Below are 20,034 nucleotides of genomic sequence, written 5' to 3' on the forward strand. Positions count from 1 at the left end.
GTTTTCCTCAGCCCTTTTGGAAGGACACACACCAAAAACATTCCTCCATAGACAGGAGGAAAATGGGGCTGAGGATACAGTGGCCAGGCTGAGGCAGTGAGGATAGGGCCAAGGAGGGAGAGGCCTGTCAGCCCAGCTCCTTTCTCACCCTGGCCCATTATGACCTCCATAGTTGCACCTAGACCTTTGTGACCATTGTCTAGGGCAGAGTTGTGAGCCAGTATGACATCCAAAGTGCTCTCAAAGAGAAAGACAGATCTGCCAGGCCAAAGCCTGGACCTGGGGTCAGGAAGGGGTCACAGGGAGGGATGGAAGGGCCAAAACCCCTGGGGCCCTGTGGTCACCCCCACCCTCAGTGTCCCCCAGCCCCAGCCTCAAGCAGACAAGGGTGCTTGGATCAGCCCTGCCAGGGATTCGTAAGGTGGCCTTGTCTAGTCCCCCTCCCATCTGCTCACTCACTAGAGTCTGCAAGGCCTTTCCCAGCTCCAGGGACAGGGGGTGGGGCACCTGGGGTGGAAGGTGAGTCACCTGGGATCTTTCTGTCAAGTGAAGAAGGAGCGATGCAGCGGCAGAGAGCTCGAGAACCAGCAGGGTCCAGACAAGGAGATATGGACACAGGACTGGGGTGGGGCTGGCCCCTGCACCCAGGGCGAGAACAAGTGCCACCCAAGCAGGCAGGGCCCCCCAACTCAGGGCCCAGGGCCTGCCCATGTCCAACCCTGCCACCAGGAGGGTCCCCAGCTTCACCCAGGACAACTCCCTCACAGCTCCAGGGCCAGTCCCTGGGGTCTGCAGAGCAGTCCTTTCTGCAACTGGAGCAGGAGAACCACAGCCTGGTGAGTGCAAGCCACCTGCTGAGCCTCCCCTGGACTTCAGAGTCCCTGTCCCAGCCCACTTGCCTCAGTTAGCTGCTTAAGAAGCAGTTGGAACAGGTGGCCCCATTTCCCTACCCCATGACTCCAGAAAAGGCAGAACCAGGACCTTCGGGAGCAGCTGGGGGCCCTCCTGGGGCCAGGACAGCAGTTCCTGCCCCTGTGTGCGGAACACTCAAGCTGCACAGCACTTGCCTGGGTAAGCAAGCACGCATAGCCCTAAATCCCATGTAGCAGCAATTCCAGCTGACTGTGGGCTGAGGCTGACTTAGGGGCTCTCCCACAGTCCCCTGAGGCAGGCAGCACCCAGCCCCTGGAGAACAGGACACCTGTGCAGCTGGTGCGGAGGGAGCTGTGCCAAGGGGAAGAGGCCTTTGTGCAGCAGTCCCAGGTGGGTCCTGGCAGGGAGAGGTTTGGGCTCTGGTAGTGGGGAGCAGACTGCTTGTGCCCATACTGCCCCTCCCCACCCAGAATGAGCTGCAACAGATCCGACTGTCCTTCGAGAGGAAGAAGATGGCCATCACGGAGGTGACTCCCTGGCCTGGGGTGGGAGGGAGTAGGGGGGATCCCTACCCTGCTAGACCCTGCTCCTTGGGTGTGATCCAGGCCCATCCCACTTCTACCCCCAGGTGTGGGATGGTGTGGCAGAGGTCCACATGGCTCTGAACAACCAGGCTACTGGGCTCCTGGTAAGTCCCCAGACAGCAATATCCAAGAGGATGAATGGGCAAGAGCAGGGATGGTGGCAGTGAGAGGGCGGGTGCATAGTGGTGGGGTAGAGGACCTTCCTACCCTCCTCTGTCCCCCAGAATCTCAAGAAGGACATCCGGGGCGTGCTAGATCAGATGGAGGACATTCAGCTGGAGATTCTGGGGTGACATGGGGGCATGGGACCAGGCTGAGCCAGGTTGGGAGGGGGTGGGTCCTTGTCTGACTTCCGGTCTCACATCAGAGACAGTGCTGGGCTAGGAACAAGGTGGTCCTGACAGTGTGATCCTCTAGGGAGAGGGCACAGTGCCGCACCCAGGCCAGGAAGGAGCAGCAGATGGCAAGCATGGTGGTAAGCCCCCACCCCACCCATTCTAGAGACCCAGCCCCAACAGGGGTACTGCTAGGTTGATGTTGAAAACTGGACTCCAGGGATCAGGTGTCAGGGCTAGAGCCTCCCCACCCCCCACAAGGAGGCCAATGGTTGCAGGAGTCTCCTGGGGAGGGAGGGAGTCAGAGGTTGACTCATTGGGATCCCTGACCATCACTAATGACTCAGGGCCAGAGACTTGCCCCCACCTTGGACCCATGGTGTTCAGGGCAGGCTCTGACTCAGCCCCTACCCGACAGAAAGGCAGGCCACAACGGGGATGTTCCGAGGGCCTCAAGGGACAGCTCTGGTAGGTCACTTTGTGGGCCAAGCCCAGTCCCCTGGGACTATTCCTGCAGGCTTCCCTACTTCCTGACCACCACCACCCGCAGGCTGCTGGCTCTGAGGCTGCTGCTGGGTGCCCTGCTGGCCTGCACAGTGGCCTACGTGTATGTAGTGGATCCTGCACCCTTCGAGGGGCTGGTGCCGCCCCTGCTGAGTCGAGCTGCAGTCTGGAAACTTCGGGCACTTCTGGGCCCTTTCCTACGCCTCGAGGTGGACGACTTCCTGCCTTTCTAGGCTGGGGGCCCACTGGGCCCCAGCATGGAGGAAGCCACGTGGCCAGAGCTGCCTCAGGTGCCCAGTGGCCCTGCTAGCCCCTGCCCATGGCGCTGCTGTACACGGTCCCTGCCAGGAGCTGCGGAAAAGGGTGGAAGTGGGGTCTGTCCTGAGGGCTGGGCCTGTGGCTGGACATATAGTCATGACAAACTTAGCATGTGAACTTGTTTATATGGAAATGGGGGATGGGCAGAGGCACAGGCATTTTCTGAGGTGCTCAATTGGTTTGGTAGTATGGCTCCCTTGAGGCAGGCAGGACCCCTGCCCCAGCTTCAGCATAGGTTCCCATGTCCCTTCACAAACATTCCTGTTCAAGGGTATCCCCAAGGGGGTTGCAGGAAGGCCTCCCCTGCAAAGCAGCAGCTCAGGGGGGACTCAGATACCTCTGATGCTCCACCCCTTGGTCCAGACCCTCCCAGAAACACTGGAGGTCAGCTTAGCCTTGTGGCCTTCATATAACTCCCCATCTACACCTTGCCACTTCCCTCTACTGCACCCTTAACTAAAGGGCTTTGTCTAGTGCAGCATCCTGTTAATACCTAAGGCTCAACCAAGGGAAACTATATTGGTAGACAGTGCCATGGAGGTAAACACCAAAAGTTTTATTGGGGGAACTGAGGATTGTTCGTTAGAGCAACAGAGTTCAGCTTTGTGGTTTTCTCATCTCAAATGGAAGACACAAAACTGCTGCCCTGGGACAAGGACCTTGCGAAAGAGGGAGAGTTCACAGAGGTTCCACCCTGCTCTGCCCCTAGGGACATGTAGGATTGGCAGGCTCAGGTGCAGGGAATGGGCCATGGAGTCATCTGAGCTCCCAGAGGCATCACCCCTAAATGCAGATTGCCCAGGTGGGGCCAGAACAGGCAAGGGGCAGAGGAGGATGGGCCAGGTCCATGGCCTGCCAAGCTGGCTGGCAACTCCAGGACATTAAGGCATCTGTTTAAGTGCTTAGGGGCAGGGTGGGGGTGGTATAGTGACCTGCAGGGGCAACCTGAGACCCCTACCCAGCCCAACCCACAGAGGCCTGGGCTCCCTGGGAGTAAGTGGCTTAGACTAAAGTGCTTGGAAGGGGTAGGGAGGCTGGGATAAAGATCATGCTGGTCCCCAGCAGCTCTGGGGCCAACCCCAGTGGGGCACTGGACCCCTGTAGCAGGTAGGAAGACTTCCTGAGGTCACTTGGACACAGGCCCTGGCAGGCTGCTCAGTCAAGCTGTGGCTGATGGACAGGGAACTCCCCCAGGCTACATCTAGCCCTAGCCCCAGGGTCCACAGCAGCCTGGTCCCCTGGGTCCCAGCTGGGCCATCCAGGGCCATAGAGCCACCTACTTGGCATCCTGCTAGGGCCCCGAGAGGCCAGGGAAAAGGCTGGATGCGGCAGAATGTAGATGGCACATGGTCCCACGGGGGAGCGCCCCAGTGGCTGTGCTCCAGGGGGCCCGCAGCGGCGCGTGATCCTCTGGTCGGCCAAGATGGCAAAGGTGCAGGCCAGGGGTCCCCCTGGGAGGACCACGCAGCCCCCATCCACGGCTACAGGTACCGATTCGCCCGCTGTGAACCAGGGTGTCCATGAGAGAGAAGCAAAAAGTGGAGGTCAGCAAGGGGTAGGACTATGGGGCTTGAGGCATGGGATCGCTCCCTCTGGGTCTGAGTCCCCCCATGCCTTTCACACTGTGCCTTAGCCAGCCCCACCCCAGGCCTACAAAGCTGTAGCTTCCTGACACTTCCCAGTCTCACCCTTAGCAACCAGCAAACAAGACTGGGTTCTAAAAAGTAGAACAACTCCTGTTGGCATGGAGCCTGCTGTTGGCCCTATGTGCATGCATTCCTATACACTGCCTGCCCACACCCTTCAGTTCCTGGTGGCCCTTTAGGGCAGCTGTATTCCTGGCCTTTCTTTAAATTCCCTATTACCAGGAATGTCACAGACCAGAGGCAAGAGACCTTTACTGAGCAGCCAAAGACCCATCAATGGATAGGGCTCTGACTTAGCTTTTCAGCAGAAATGCCCACTCAAAAAAATGCCACCATGACTAGCCAGCCAACCCATCCTGACACCTCCCCTGCACCCCCAACACTAGCTTTGCCCAAGGAAAGGATCAAAATGACTTTTTTGTTTTTTTTAATAAAATTATATATATATAGATATAGATAGATAGATGTAAATATAAAAACATAAAACAAGACACAATGCAAGCAGATGCTGCCATGTGCTTACTTGGGTCCCTGATGCCAGGGGGAGCACTGATCCCTCCTGGATGTGCTTTCCGCTTGGCACTGGTGGGGGCCAGTGCTGGGATCTCTGTATGCCTTGGGGTGAGGACTCTCCAGTTTGGCAGGGAAGCCCTGAGGGCTGGGGAAGGGGGCTCTGGGTCTCACCAGGCCCCTAGGCAGCATCTGTTCCCCATGCCTGCTCTGTCTCCCCCACCATCGCCTCCCACAAGAGCATAAAGCAGAAGTTAAGGCTTTGATGAAAGGACAGCAGTGGCCGAGCACTAACACATCAGCCTTAGTATGGCAGCACAGCACAGCACAGAGACACAGGGACACAAGCCCATCAGTTAAGCAAGACAGAACACAGGGAGCTGGAACTCCTGCCCCAGTTGGATGTCTGTCTGTCTACCCATCCATCACAACCCAGGGCAGACCAGGGTTGCACTCCCTGCAGAAGCACTGGATCTTGCTAAGCTACAAACTGCCAGCTGGTTGGTGAAAGGCAACGTGTTAGGAGCAGCGAGGAGGGCAGGGCCACAGAGACCTATGCACATGGGAGAGTGAGTAGGCCCAAGGGGTGTTTGGGGACTGGCCTGGGGGGACAGGGGCCAATAGGGGCAGGCCTGAACTTGGCTGACGAAGGAGGCAGTTGAAGTCACAGCCCCAGGAGGGGCACAGACCCGCAGCCTGGGACCCATCTGTCCTATGAGCAGATGAGTAGATAGACAGGCACAAGGGCAGAGCACAAGCTTATGGAAGTGGGACTTTCCTGTAGATATGTCCGTTTCAGGCTTGAGTGGGCTCTTCTCCCTGGGGCGAAGAAGTTGGTAGGGGTGGGGGAACCACCACGGGGGTTATGGTCCCCATGGAACCACAGCAGACAGGTGATCAGTTCTTACACCGAGATTTCATATGTAGTCCCACCCACGCCGGACACCTTCTTAACCAACGTGTGCCGGGCAGGGCTGGCGTTGGGCCCCACAGGGCCAGAAGCATGCCCCAGCCGGGCCAAGCCTGGGGACTGCCCGTTAAGCTTACTTGGGGGGGTCTTCAGCTGAGGGTGGTCCCTGCATCAAAACAAACACACACATGCACACATACACTGTGAGCACAGGACAGCGGGTGACAGGACACACACAGACTTGGACTGTGTCCTGGACCCTTAGGCAATTCCTGCCCTGGAAGGACCAGGAGGTCACAGGACAGGCGTCAAAACTGCTGTCATCAAATCGAGTCCCCTGTCTCTCCAAGCCATAGTAGTAAGCCTGAGCCCCTGGGCCCCACCCTACCCCATCCTGGAGTTCTGAGCCAGGTAGCCTAATGATAGCCTTCCCTAATGAAAATGAAGGGCTCTACACCTGCTCTCTGGCCTGGCCAGTGCTAACTACTGCTTCCGTAACGGCAGAAGCCTCCTTTACCCCTTACTGTTCTCCCTACCTTACCACAGCCTCCCTTTGCCCCTGAGAAAACCAAATGGTCTCCCAACAGCAGGATGGGGATGCTTTGCTTGGTACTATTAACAGCTAGGCCCCTGGGCTCTTTGTGACCATGTGGCTTGGACAGGAATATTCCCACCACCCACCACCCCTGACCAAGGGCCTTGTCTGAGACTAGGAACAATGATGCCAACGTTCAGAGCATGTGTGGAGTGGTGCGCAAGCCCACTCAATGTACGAACTTGACCTTCACATTGCCAGCTCTCCCACTTGAGACCAGGGGCTGTGAAGCAATATTAGTTACCCACTGGCTAGGGGTCTGGAACCAGCATGTCTTTCCCCATCCCTAAGACATGTGCCCAGGGTAGCACATTTTGCTGCTGTGGTGTGATATCTTTCATCCTCCTAAACATACATCAAAGCAGGTCAAGAGAGAGCCCCAAACATACCCAGGAAGGTGGGAACCCACATATCTATGTTGCATATGAGGCTAACTCCAGGGCCCTGATCTGCACTGGGTCTGCACTGGACTAGAATGTGACACACTGAAGTCAGCATGCAAGTGTTTCTGCTCCCACATGTGGGATGCACCCTGGGCATTTGCACAGCAGGACCACCCTACACAGGGTAACTAGGGACCATCAAGGTAGGGTAAGGCCCACTCTTCCTGACTCCCTGAGCTAACCTTGCCAACTCTAGATCTCTGGGAGAAGCTGGGAGAACTAGGCCATAAGGGACCTGAAGGTGGCTGGATGGCCACAATGCACAGGGAGGACCCCCCACACCTCTGGGCACCCACCTCTGCACAGCCAACGAGGGTGGCCGTTCAGGGAGGTCTGTGTGGATGAAGGCGACAGCTTTGGGGCCCACGTAGGAGGGTGAGCAGGGAGTGCCTGGTGGGGAGGGCAGGCCTTGGTGTGCAGGTGACCTGTGTGAGCCACTGCCAGGCCGGGGCCCAGGGGCATTGTTGTTGGTCTGGTCAGCCTGCAGGGAGGAGGAGGACGTCCGCGGTGCCCGGCTCATGGAGCTGGACAATGAGGACAACGACGTCTGCAGGGCGGGGTTCCGGGTGCCACCGAAGCCAGGCCCAGCCACAAGGTCGTCCCTAGAGCCATAGCGCAGCACCGAGCCATGGAGACCCTCAGATAGAACACTGGCCTGCTGCAGGCTGTAGGAGCTGGGTGTGTCATAGACTCCGGAGTCACCGAAGAGCGAATCAGCCTGGGAGCGCAGCAGCCGCTCACGCTCCTCCCTGTCCTTGCGCTCCTGGATGGAAGCCATGATGGTCCGCGACAGGTTGTCGTAGCGCACGGGAGAGGGTTCCCGAGGCCGGGGGCCAAGCACAGGACTGAAGCTGCGGGGTGGGGGCCGTGGTGGATCACCGGCTGCCCCAGGGTGCAGGAAGGGTGAGTGGTAACCAGCCATGGTGACCGAAGGGTGTGCTGGGCACGTGTGGCCACTGGGTGAGCCAGGGTTAAGTAGGCTGTCATAGGACAGGCTGCCATTTCTGTTGGGCAGCACATGGGGAGCAAAGAGACCATGGTGGGGTGTGGGGGGCCCACCTTCAGAGCGCAAGGGTTGCAGGGCCACATGGTCCCCAACCCGCCGGCTAGCAGCCTTGAGACTCAGGGAGCGCAAGGCACCCGAGAAGGCATCAGTGGCACTAAGGGGCGGGGATGGTGGGTAGGCAGAATGCAGGCCACCAGTCCCATGATCTGGGAGATCCAGGCTGGGCTCAGACACAAAGTCTAGACTGTGGGTGCTGTCATCCGCCATAAGGGAGTCAGGGTCTGGGACCTGTGGGGGGACAGGGTACTCTCATAACTGCCCACTTCTTCTACTCCTGACTACAGCCACCAAGAGCTCTGTACTCACATGGAGGCTGCAATGTGACACACAGCCAAGGCAATAAGGCTAACAAATACAATCCAAAATGCGAGAAGTACCCATCCCTATACCACATCCACTTCTCCCATGCCTACTATGGAGTCAGGGCCAAGTGAAGCCAGCACAACAGTCTAAAAGGTTGTCTCCCAAAGAACGGCTCTGAGATCAGCCTCTGCCCATAATACCTCGGAGGGCCTGCATGGGCTATGCTCAGGTCAACACTGAGCTTAGGCTGCTGGGGCTCTGTATGATAAGGTCAAAGCTGACTGCTGCAAACATGGGGCCTGTGGCCTTAGGTTTCCCCAGCCCAGGGGGCCTAAATGCTTAGAGCAGCCACAGCCACAGATGTGAGGGGGTTTCTCTAGCTTTTGTGACTGGGGAAGAGCCATAGGCCTCTCAAACCTCAAAGGGGTTGAAAAGCGTGGTCTGGGGACACTCAGCCAACCCACAGGAATACTCTGTGGAGCCGAGGTCAGTCCCAGGAAGGTGGTGTCTAAAGGTGTCTAAAGTCTATCCTTACCAATCTATATGACTTTCCTGCTGTGGATCAGGGCTACAGCATCACCTCCATGATGGACCCTTGGCCAAGGAGGCTCTTAGTGGCCTCAAAAGGTAAGAGCATGGTACGGGGGGCTCCCAGGGAAAGACTTCACAAGGTAGAACGGGTCTAGATGCGTGAGGCTGCTCTTTCAGGCAGCTTCCAGGAGGAATGGCAGCCCTGGAAACACTTAAGGCTCCAGGTCATTTCACAGGCTGCCCCATACCACTGACTATTTTCCATAGTGATAAACAGTCCACTAAATTTAGGACAATACATGTGTTTGCTCAAACAAACCTCCAATTCTTCTCAAGATTTCTGTACCTTACAGAGTGACTAATGGTAGAATTCAAAGTATCCTAGCAAATAATGCTAGAGGTGGGAGCCACCTACCTGGCCTGTGAGCCATGCCAGTAGAGGGACAGAGATATGCCATGCTGGGATCACCTTGCCCTGCTCCCCTCCAAGAAATTTCAGCTTAGCATGCTCACAAGGTAGAGTCCTGCCAGCATGCATATGGCCCTCTGTGACTGGCCAAGGCCTTCCCAGGGATGATGTTTTTCAGGGAATGGGGGCCTCCTAGGGGTAGGACTTGCCCCAGGGGCAAGGCCTGTCCTCACCTGCTCACTTGGCCCACAAAAGGGTGTCTTTGGACCGGTGGGAAAGGCTGGCCGGAACTTGTACATGGCAGGAGTTGGGGGGCTGGTCCTCTGTAGTGACAGGGCACTCTCTGGGAAGAAGGACCACTGTTAGCAGGAGATCACATGAAGGTCTGTGCATATCCCTCTTCCAGTTTAGCTGCCTCCAACCTCACCAGCACTGCCAGGTCGCGGGGTCTTCAGGTCTCCTCCAAAGGTGCCAGCCTCTATCTTAGGAGGCAATGGTGGTCCAAGGTCCAGCGGCTTCTCATCCAGCCGGTCTAAACTGCTCTTGGACTGGGTGGGAGGGGGCGAGGGCATCAGTGGTGAGTGGGGCTTAGGCAAGGAGTTAGGCTCTAGGATCCCTCCTCCTTTTGCCTTAGTCCCCTGAGGGCCCTGCTCCCAACTCCTCACTATTCTAGCCCAGACCCCCACCTTGCTGTTGCCCAGGCCAGTCTTCAGCCCATTATCACTAAGCTTGACCTTGAGGGGCATAGCTCGTTCCAAGAGCTCAGGCCGGAGAAAGGGTGGCTTCAGACTCATTGAAAGAGGCAGTCTGGGTGGCTCCACCACGTACCTATGACAGGGGAGAGGGGTCAGTGGCCAGGCAACTTGGCTATGAACATACACCAAGGGCAGGGCCAGCCCCCACCTGACCTGAGAGGAAAGGGACCAGGCTGAGGGTTTGAGATTACCCACCCCGCATACAGCACAGGCCCCCTTGTCCCCCTGCCCAGGTCGGGCCTCACCGGGGTGCCAGGGGGCTGCATAGCACGTGCTCCACGTTCCCATAACAGCCTCGTGTGAAGGGATTCACACCCCCGCGGAACTTCCCAGTCACCTGTAGACACGGGACCCCTCAGCCAGCCTGGCCACCCAGGGCCCAGGCCAGGGCAGGCAGGGGGACAGGCAGGGAGAACTGGGATCCTTAGAAGTGGTTCTCGTGGAAAGCAAGGCAGCTTGAGCAGAGTTGGCCCAGAATGGCCCACATCCAGGTTATCCTGGGCTGTCCATTTAGAGAGCTATAGCATTCCCAGGCTATAAGTTATTGTGGGCTACAGTACCCATGGATAGGGAGTGTACAGGGAAATAGGTCAGCTATAACCCCACACCCTCAGCTCCTTCTACCATAACTAAGGGCACCTACAGTCCAGCCCACAGAATCTCACCTGTTCATTGGTGGTGCGTCCCCGTGTGACCAGCACCACGTGGAAGCCAGTGAGGCCAATCACAGGAATGAAGAAGAGGCCAGCCACACACATAACAGCCATGCTGGCCTGTTAAGGCCAATGGCTGACTAAAGGATGGGGAGAACCCGTTGCAGTAATGTGGAGCAGGTATCTGTAGAAAAACACTTCCCCTCCCATCTAAGAAGAGGGACTCTCCCACTAGAACTCTCAGGAACCAACTGATCCCTCTAGGCTCAATTCTTCCCAGGACACATTGTCTTGGAGGGGCCATGTAGGACTCAAGGATACGTGATGGCGGTGTGGGCGGCCCCCAACCCCTCTGCATGGTTCAGCACGTAGACTAGGCCGAAGGCCACGACGCCCACCATGTGCGCACTGAGTGACAGCAGGAACAGGAAGAAGTAGCGGTAGTTGCGGCGCCCGATGCAGTTGTTGACCCAGGGACAGTGATGGTCAAAGTCCTGGAGGAGGCAATGAGTCAGAGCACACGGCAGGTGGGGCCAGGCACCAAACCTGGCAGGAGGAAGGGGACAAGGGGCATCGGACAGGAGGGAAGTCACCTCTACACAGTTGTCGCAGACACTACAATGTGAGCAGCGTGGTGGACGGTAGAAGTGGCATGTGGCACACCATTTCATGCGGACCTGGATGCCCCGTACATCCACATTCTTGTATAACGGGGCCCGGAAGTCATCCTCCTTGTCCTCGTCCTCATCCGCTGAAGGAGCCAGGCAGGGAAGCAAGAGGACAGGAAGGTGACTTCCCTAGAAGGAGAGCCCCTCACTAATCTTTTCCAAGCCTACCCACTGGGGGCCCAAATCAGCCACTTACACTTTTGTGAAAATGAACAGATGAGCTGCCCCCACACACAGCCCTACCTCGGGGGAAGATGCCAGGGTCCATGAAGGTGGCCATACTGAAATTGGCCAGGACAAAGAGGAAGATGATGCCATTGTAGACAGGAATGGCTGGAGATACAGCTCTTGTCAACCATGGGCACCTACAATGGAAAATGAGCAGAGAGCTGGTCTGTGGAATACAAGGGCAGAGTTCTAAGACATGGCTACATGTGTGCAACTGGGCCTCCGAGGCCACCATCAGGCCAACCAGGACATCTCAGACCAGTATCACTCTGTGGCTGTACACATCACACTCAATGTGTGGGATCCCCTTGTGCCAGCTCTGAACCAAGGGAACACAACTCACAGCTGATGCAACAGGATCAGACACACCTATCAGCCTAGGTCACACCATTAGGGGGAGGGGGGTCCAGAGCTAAGCCATGTATCCTACCCAGGCCTACACCACTGGGGAAACTAGACAGTAAATGAAAAAAACATACCCACATGCTACCATGGAGAGAGGCCAGGGACTTGTCCTTCAGCTTAGGTCAGCCCTACATCTCACCCAGACCTGCCCCTCACCAGCGACATTCTAGGGTATGGAGAGCCCCAAACCCAGGTCACCTAGTGCCTGGGGAACATCCTCCTACTCCTCCCTGAGGGACACAGTCCCAGTCTAGGAAGGCTCTGGTGGCAGAGAAAGCCTAGAGACCCTAGAAAAGTACAAGGGCCCTACCCTTGTCATCTCTCATTACCCCGCAACACTTGGCACCATGGTTTCTCCCCCTTCCAGGAAGCCTTCCAAGACTTCTGGGTCCCCTCTTCAGCCTCTCTGAAAGGGCCCTGCACACTTCTTGTAAGTGTGCCTGACTTAGCCCTCTCAGGATCTAAGCAGTCTCCTCCTGGTGACCTTCCAGTTTTATCTATCCAGTCAGCTCCTGAGAAGCCTCTCTGGCCTCGGGCACCCAGTCTTTCCTGTTGTGTTCCCTGCACCTGGCTGCTGTGACAGGTGGCAGGGCACACCAGGGTTCACTCTCTGGCTCACACTCAGCTCTCTGTGAAGAAAGACCACTGGGGATTGCTTCACAGCTGCCCTGACCACAAGATGAAGCCTGGTGGCCACCACAGGGTGCTGCATATCGTGTGCCCATGCCTGCCGTGGCCTGGAGCCAGCCCCGCCGCCCCGGCAACCACCTCCATGGTAGCAACACTATTTTTAGTGGGAAGCAAGAGGCTATTTAAAGCTTCTGCTTCCCACGGCAGCACCCTCTGTAGGGCCCAAAGCCGTTACCCCATTCTTTTTCCCAGTACTGGTGTGGTTACATGAACATGGGCCATGGCCACAAGGGTCCAGCAGAGCCTTCCTCTGTCACAGTTACCCTAGCAGCTTGGAGTGTTAACCCCATACATGCAGTCCTTCCCCATTCCTCATCCATGCCTGGCACAAAAATGGTACTAAAAACACGTCTATAGTTTCCAATCTATACTATTCAGTAGGGAGAGAGTATAGCTTAGCAGGGCAGAGACACAGCCCTAAATGCCAGGGGAGAAACACCTGAGAGAAGCAGCCCAGCCGTTCAACCTCACTTGAGTGGCACACACTAGCTTCCTATAGCATCAGCTGGGAGATGCTGGTTCCATGCTAGTACAAAGTAAAAATGCAAACCTCATGTTAGAAAGTTATCTACCTCTTCCAGATGGCAACAGCATGTCAGATCCTGGCACTGCCTAAGGAAGATGAAGAGGGGTTCTAGACCAGCTAGTTATAGATGAGATCAGCAGACAAGACTGGGGGGAGGGGCGAGCAGGAGAGGACAGGCACAGATTGTCCTTACATGCAAGGGCACCACCTTGCACAGTGTACCACACCCTTGAGCCTCCCAGCCATGAGGAAGAGACAGCTGCTGGCTTCCCTCTTGAAAAACAAGGCACTACTGGGCATGGTGGCACACACCTTTAATCCCAGCACTCTGAAGGCAGAGGTAGGAGGAACACTATGAGTTTAAGGCCAACCTGGGACTACAGAGTAAGTGCCAGGTCAGCCTGGGCTAGAGTAAGAACTTAACTTGTAAGAACTAAAAAATTACAAACAAGGGGACTGGAAAGATGGCTTAGCAGTAAAGGCACTAGCCTGCAAGGCCAAAGGACCCAGATTCAACTCTCCAGGACCCATGTAAGCCAGATGCACAAGGTAGAACATGCATCTGGAGTTTGTTTGCAGTGGCTGGATACCCTGGCATGCCCATTCTCTCTTTCTCTCCCTCTCTCAAATAAATAAATAAGAATAAAAAATACTTTAACAACTAAAAACAAGGTATTGACTGAATGTGGTGATGCATGCCTTTAATCCCAGCACCTCGAGAGGCAGAGGTAGGAGGCTACCCTGAAACTACATAATGAATCCCAGGTCAGCCTGTGCTATAACAAACCCCTATCTCAGAAAATAATAACAAAAAAAAAAAAAAAAAACAGGTCCTGCCAGTCAGAAAGCACTGGGGCTATCCTCAGAAGCATATTCATCAATGAAGCAGAACAGCCTGACTCCTCATGCTCCCCACCAGCCTGACAAGCTATGTTAGTATGTACTCTTTGAGTTCTAAACTCTTCATCAGGCCAGGGAGGCTGGACAGTAGTCCTGAGTGTAATGCCTGGGATGGAAGCCCATTTAGAAATTTATACTAACAGGGGAGCACTGGCATTGAGGTGCAAGGCAACCTTTGTCAGCACAGTTATCACCTGCCTGAACACTTGGAGGGATGAGTAGGGACCTCAGCTAAGAATCAGAAGGCCTGAGACTCAGGATGAGGAGAGGCCTCAGTGGTTAAAGGTACTTGCCTGAAACACCTGCCAGCCCTGGGTTCAGTTTCCCCAGAACCCATGTAATGCCAAACTCAAAAACTGGTATAGAGGGGCTGGAGAGATGTCTTAGCAGTTAAGGTGTCTGCCTGCAAAGCCAAAGGACTCAGGTTCGATTCCCCAGTACCCATGTAAGCCAGATGCACAAGGAGGCACATGCATCTGGCATGTGTTTGCGGTGGCTACAGGCCCTGACATGCTTATTCTCTCTCTTAAATAAATGAATAAATAAAATAACTTTGGTGTTTTTAGAAGCCAGACTTTCTTTAAAAAGAAAAAAAAAAGTGGTACAGGGCTGGAGAGATGGTTCAGCAGTTAAGGCGCTTGCCTGCAAAGCCTAAGAACTCATGTTTGATTCTCTAGGTCCCAGGTAAGCCAGATGCACAGTGACACAAGCATGCAATTTCACACATGCACACAAGGGGGCACACCTATCTAGAGTTCAATTGCAGAGGTTGAAGCCCTGGCACACCAATTCTCTCTCACACTTTCGCATTTTAAAAAAAGGCCAGGGCTAGAGAGATGGCTCAGCACTTAAGGTGCTTGCCTGCAAAGCCAAAGGACTCAAGTTTGACTCTCCAGAATCCACGTAAGCCAGATGCACAAGGTGGTGCACACATCTGAAATTCATTTGCAGTGGCTGGAGGCCCTGGTGTGCCCATTCTCTCTGTCTTTCTGTCTCTCTCTCTCTCTTTCTTTTTTTTTTAAATATTTTTTGTTCATTATTTATTTATTTATTTGAGAGCGACAGACACACAGAGAAAGACAGATAGAGGGAGAGAGAGAGAATGGGTGCACCAGGGCTTCCAGCCACTGCAAACGAACTCCAGACGCATGCACCCCTTGTGCATCTGGCTAACATGGAACCTGGGGAACTGAGCCTCGAACTGGGGTCCTTAGACTTCACAGGAGAGCGCTTAACTGCTAAGCTATCTCTCCAGCCAGTCTCTCTCTTTCAAATAAATAAAATAAAATATATTTTTTAAATGGGAGGGAGGGAAGGCGTTCCCATGGGATATTGTTTATAATCATGGAAGTTGTTAAAAAAATTTTTTTAAAAAAGGCCAACCAGGTGTGGTGGCACATTCCTTTAATCCCAGACCTCACTGGGAGGCAGAGGTAGGAGGATCGCCATGAGTTCTAGGCTACCCTGAGACTACATAGTGAATTCCAGGTCAGCCTGGGCTAGAGCAAAACACTACCACACACAAAAATAAATAAATAAATAAATAAATAAATAAATAAATAAAGCAAGCCATGCGTGGTGGCACATGCCTTTAATCCCATCACTCGAGAAGCAGAGGTAGAGGTAGAAGGTTCGTCATGAGTTTGAGGCCACCCTGAGATTACATAGTGAATTCCAGGTCAGCCTGGACTAGAGTGAGATCCTGCCTTGAAAAGCAAAACAAAAAGTGGTACATACATCTAGTGTTCATTTGTGGCAGCAAGAGACCCTAGCATGCCCATGAGTACACACATATAAATAATAAATAAATAAATGGAAAAGTAGATAGTAAGTAAATAAATAAGAAAGCCTGATGAAGTTCTCTGGGACCTGAGCCACTGTCCCTTGCTCCTTCTCCAACCCTTCAGGCTTGACCTGACCCAGATACCTGAACCAGGTATCTGTCCTTCCCTAGGTGCAGCAAAGGGGCCTTTGGTCTAGGACGCCCCCCCCCCCAAGAGGAACAGGCCTTGTGGCCAATTTACCACGCACATACAAGGCCCTGACTTAGGAGGCCTGTGCTCTGAATGGGAGAGGGAGTAAGAGTACATTCAAGTACATGCATAGACAGACACGGGCACAAGTGCGCACAAACAAATACACACACACACACACACACACACACACACGAATGCACACAAGCATGAATATGTAATCCATGCACATATAAAGCAGAAAACCACTGCAGTTTTGTGAACACAAGTAAACATGGCTGCAGGCAAGACACATACACACAGGAGGAGTTGCATGCAGACAGGTACTGCACACACACACGTGTGCACACAGCACACAGACACAGATAGTTGCACATTCATTCATATACAAAGAGAGCCACAGGTGCACACAGGAGCACGACCTTGCAGACACACCTCTCCTCCTGCTCCTCCCCAGACTTGTTTAACCCAGCTCAGCAACCCACTGCCCTGGGACTCACTAGACAAGCTCTATCTGGACTTTCCACTGCCCTTTATGGACAAAACATGAGCATAGACAAGGACCCCTGAGGACATGAAAGGATGTGTGAGGACACACAGAGACACACCTGTTCTCCCATGGAGTGGACAGACTGAGTCCTTGTTTTCATCAGCCCTCCACTCAAAGAGGCTCTTGTGCCTGCCTAAAGGGACAACACTCTAATCCCACCTAGGTCTGCCAGGCACACCAAGATGGCCCAACCCTGGCTGGCTCTAGGAGGCCCCAAGATGGAGACAATCTCACCCAGCCCATCCCTGCAGGTGCCACCTTGAGTTCTGAGCTTGCAGGAGAGTCCGAAATAGACAGGCAGGCTACAGGCCCATGGTTACCCGTGAGTGGAGTAGTTGGCATTCAGTGAGCCAGGCAGGGGCTCCTCTCTTCCCTAAGACCCCTTCCTGGCTGGCTTAAGCTAGATGCTGAAGGATGAGGAGCCCAGATTGCCAATGATGGGGCTGCAAGCACGTTTCCTGAGTGAATTGGACATGGGACTCTTAGGACACAAGCCCACAAGCAAACACTATGTGCCCCACCCAGTGGAGTCCCAAGTTTGGGCCAGCAGGGAGACACCACCCAGCAAGGCGGGGGGTGGCTTCAGGGGCAGAATGTCTGCACAGCTAAATGTGGAATGGAAAATTTTAACTCAGATGTTTTTGTTTAATCAGGTTCTTCATTAACACTGTGCATCTGATAGTGTCACTGACCCATGAGGAAGGCCAGAACCGCAAGTTAGCAGCCACTCGCCCTGGTTATCCCAGGCAGAGCTTTTAGACTGTAAAGCAGCTACAACCACCTGTCCAATCCCCAGAGCAGACACCTTGATAGATGGGGAAACTGAGGCTTGGGAGACCAGTAATTCCTGTCACAAGCTGGGTATCCTGGCAGGAGAGTTTACAAAGTTTTCATACCCAGGTCCCTCCCCATGAGGGCCCAGTCTGCACCTCCTTCTACTGAGCCCTCCAACTATATGATTGCCTGGGGCCCAAGCCTGGACTGTCTATTGTCTTAAGTGGGCTTCTGAGCATGAAGAGAGCTCATGTACACTGGGAACTAGCAATGCTACCCCAAAATGGCCTAACTCTGCTCTGGAATTGGCAACCTGACAGCAGCTCCTACCCTTTGGCATACATTGTTGTAGTCTTTCTGAAAAATGGTTCTGGGGAAGGGCCTGGCTTAGAAGAAATCTTTGGACCCATCCTAGCACCCAGTCTAGCCAGGCACTGTACCAGACAGAAGGGCTCTGGGGCCCCAGGGATGGGGGACAAAACCCACTTGGAAGACTTTCTGGGGAGGCCCTCAGAACCTGCCTCAAATTTTCATCTTATCCTCCAAGAGAGTGCCCCCTACATCCACATCCTTCCTACATCCAGCCTCTCCTGGAGCGATGTATGCATGTCCCCTTTGTGAGCTGGCTGAGAATGAGAGTCTTTTGCCTTCAGGCCTCAGGGTCCTCACCTTGGATGACACCAGAACCCACAGTACCTTGGCACTGAGTAGATTCTACCTGAGAGGGGAAGTTCACACTTAGTAGCACAACTGGAGACCTGAGGGCCACTCATATCCACGTAAAGCCTCAAACAGAAGCTACCAACCCCATGTGGGCCCTAGAGGCAAATAGAAGAACTTCTCTCCTCTTTGAGGTGGCTGTGGACCAGACACAGGACAGAAAGGAGGTCATGAGGAGACAAGAGGCCTATCCTGAGGACACCCACCCAGCATGGCCTCCGTACATGCCTGGATCCTGGCATACCCAAAAATCAGCACAGCTGCCCGGCATAGTCTCCTTCTCAGGAATAGAACCAATGGCCATTTAGCCCAGAAACCGCACCCCACTCACAGGGCAACACTTCTTGAGCCCAAGGGGCAAACGAGCTTCTTAAGCTCCATTAGATGGGACCGAGCAGCACCCTAGTTACTTTTTCCTGAGAGGAGTCAGAATGGGCCACATACAGGTGCTACACCAAAGGGGAACCCCCATACCTCAAGAGCACCACCATCCAGGGCCCCAGAAGCCCAATTTCAAAAAACAACAGACAGAGAATTGCCCAATAGAGTGGTAGCAATCTTAACACTAAAGCCTGGGGTGGGGCAAATTCACAGGAATCACTAAGGGGCCTTCAGAAATCACAGTAATCCTCTAAGAAGAGTATGGAGGCATTGAGGGGGATTTAAATGTTTCTTAAAGCTTCTGTCCCTACATGTCACAAGTTCTCCATAGAGGATGCATCGTAGCTTTAAAGTTAAGAGAAAAGACACCAAATGGCACCTGAGAACATCCAGATATCCTCAAACCAACCACTGGAGACTTCAGTTGGGACCTTCCTCTCTAGAAGCTCCAGGAAGCATGTCCCCTCCAGGTCTGGATCCCCAAGCCCACCCCTCTCTGCCCCACAGGCAGGAACATATGAGTGACAAGAATACACCAGTTTTCTGGAGCTGTAAATAAGCCCATCCACACAGGCCTTTTTAAAAATACTGTGCAAAACCAAATTAATTAATAAAATAAAATAAAAATAAACACTGTGCAGCCTGCAGCAGCCACCCAACCCACCCTGGCCTCTGCATAGGGACTCTTCTGCCTCTACAGGCACAGAATTCAAACCCAGCAAACCCTACCTACCACCTCCATTCTACAAATCAGAAGGGGCCCAAGACAGGCTCCTGTCCAACCCAGGTTCATTTACATCAGGGACTGCTCCAGTTGGAAACAGGTGGCCAATGCAATGCACAGGTAACCTCAACTATATTAAGGCCTCAGACTTGTGTAAAGGGTTGACTAGTCAGGGATCCTCACTATTGAAGATCAGAACCCTCCCCACAAATGTCCTCAAGTATCCTTGGAATGATCTATGACCAGGAAGGAGCCAGCTATAAGTCAGGCTGTGTCAAGAAGTGGACACTGGAGCTGACAGTACCAAGTTGGCAAGGCTGCATCCTCCTCACAACTGGAGGCCTGGCCTCTGAGGTCTGGGCCTCTCCAATGTCCTTCTCATAGCAGTGTACAAATGGGTGTCTGTGTGTCTGGACCCTTCAACAATGATATCCACTGGGGTCTTCTTACCAGGGTGGCACAGAGATGCAGATGGCCCAGGTTAGTAGCTATGGGGCAGGCCACACCTATGTGGAATAACTTAGCTCTGGCCTGGGGCTAGCAGCTGGAAGGAGACTTAAGGGGCCTGTAAAAAGGGCTGGTGGCTCTGGGTGACCCATGTCCTTTCCTGAGCCCTGGGCCAGAGAAGGGATGCATACAAACCCAGGGCCTGCCTGAAATACTCATAGGGGTCAGGCCAAGAATACTGTCCCCACGGAGAACTCACCTGTCCATGGTGCCCCAGGTACACATTCTGGGCCACAGGCCCTCGTCCCAAGAGTGGGGGATCACCTTGCCCACAGCAGGCCGGCCACTCAGTTCGCCCCACCCCTGACCTATGCCCTGCCCAGCCCAGCCCACCTGCAGCTAGCCCCCTCCTCCGGGGTGGGGGATGTACACAGTTTGGGACCCCGAACACGGTGCCGACTCACGTGAACACGAAGAAGAGGGTGCTGGAGCCAACCAGCAGCGCGGCGGCCGTGGCCACTGGGATGTACTTGGCGGGTTTGAGGCGCGTCCCGGGGCTGCGGGGCATCCTGGGCGCCGCGCCGCCGCATCCCTCCCCAGGGCCGGGCGGAGC

At 54.4% G+C, this 20,034-nt stretch overlaps 2 protein-coding genes across 6 annotated transcripts; one reads left to right on the plus strand and one right to left on the minus strand.

The window, feature by feature from the left end:
- The first annotated feature begins 308 nt into the window (after positions 1-308).
- On the plus strand, positions 309-2,529 carry Ccdc188 (coiled-coil domain containing 188). Its single transcript, XM_012951799.2, has 9 exons — positions 309-836; positions 964-1,071; positions 1,159-1,263; positions 1,344-1,400; positions 1,502-1,561; positions 1,682-1,746; positions 1,875-1,932; positions 2,211-2,260; positions 2,343-2,529. The coding sequence occupies exons 1-9, from the start codon at positions 309-311 to the stop codon at positions 2,527-2,529; spliced, it is 1,218 nt and encodes a 405-aa protein (XP_012807253.2).
- A 620-nt stretch (positions 2,530-3,149) lies between these two features.
- Zdhhc8 (zinc finger DHHC-type palmitoyltransferase 8) lies at positions 3,150-20,012 on the minus strand. 5 transcript variants are annotated; one of them, XR_006633183.1, is made up of 12 exons: positions 19,886-20,012; positions 11,347-11,468; positions 11,029-11,186; positions 10,757-10,929; positions 10,448-10,550; positions 10,028-10,119; positions 9,714-9,855; positions 9,455-9,575; positions 9,261-9,370; positions 7,015-8,012; positions 4,784-5,846; positions 3,150-4,116 (listed from the first exon to the last, which is right to left on the minus strand). XR_006633183.1 is itself a non-coding variant. In XM_004670753.2 (11 exons), the coding sequence occupies exons 1-11, from the start codon at positions 19,987-19,989 to the stop codon at positions 3,906-3,908; spliced, it is 2,334 nt and encodes a 777-aa protein (XP_004670810.1). In that variant the 5' UTR covers positions 19,990-20,012; the 3' UTR covers positions 3,150-3,905. The 5 variants fall into 5 exon arrangements, 4 of the variants coding, with proteins under 4 accessions (XP_004670810.1, XP_004670811.1, XP_044988385.1 ...); XM_004670753.2 differs by lacking the exon at positions 4,784-5,846; XM_004670754.2 differs by having other exon boundaries at positions 3,150-5,846.
- Between the last annotated feature and the right edge of the window lie 22 nt (positions 20,013-20,034).

Source organism: Jaculus jaculus, chromosome 13 (genome assembly GCF_020740685.1).
Source record: "Jaculus jaculus isolate mJacJac1 chromosome 13, mJacJac1.mat.Y.cur, whole genome shotgun sequence".
NCBI classification, from domain to species: Eukaryota; Metazoa; Chordata; class Mammalia; order Rodentia; family Dipodidae; genus Jaculus; species Jaculus jaculus.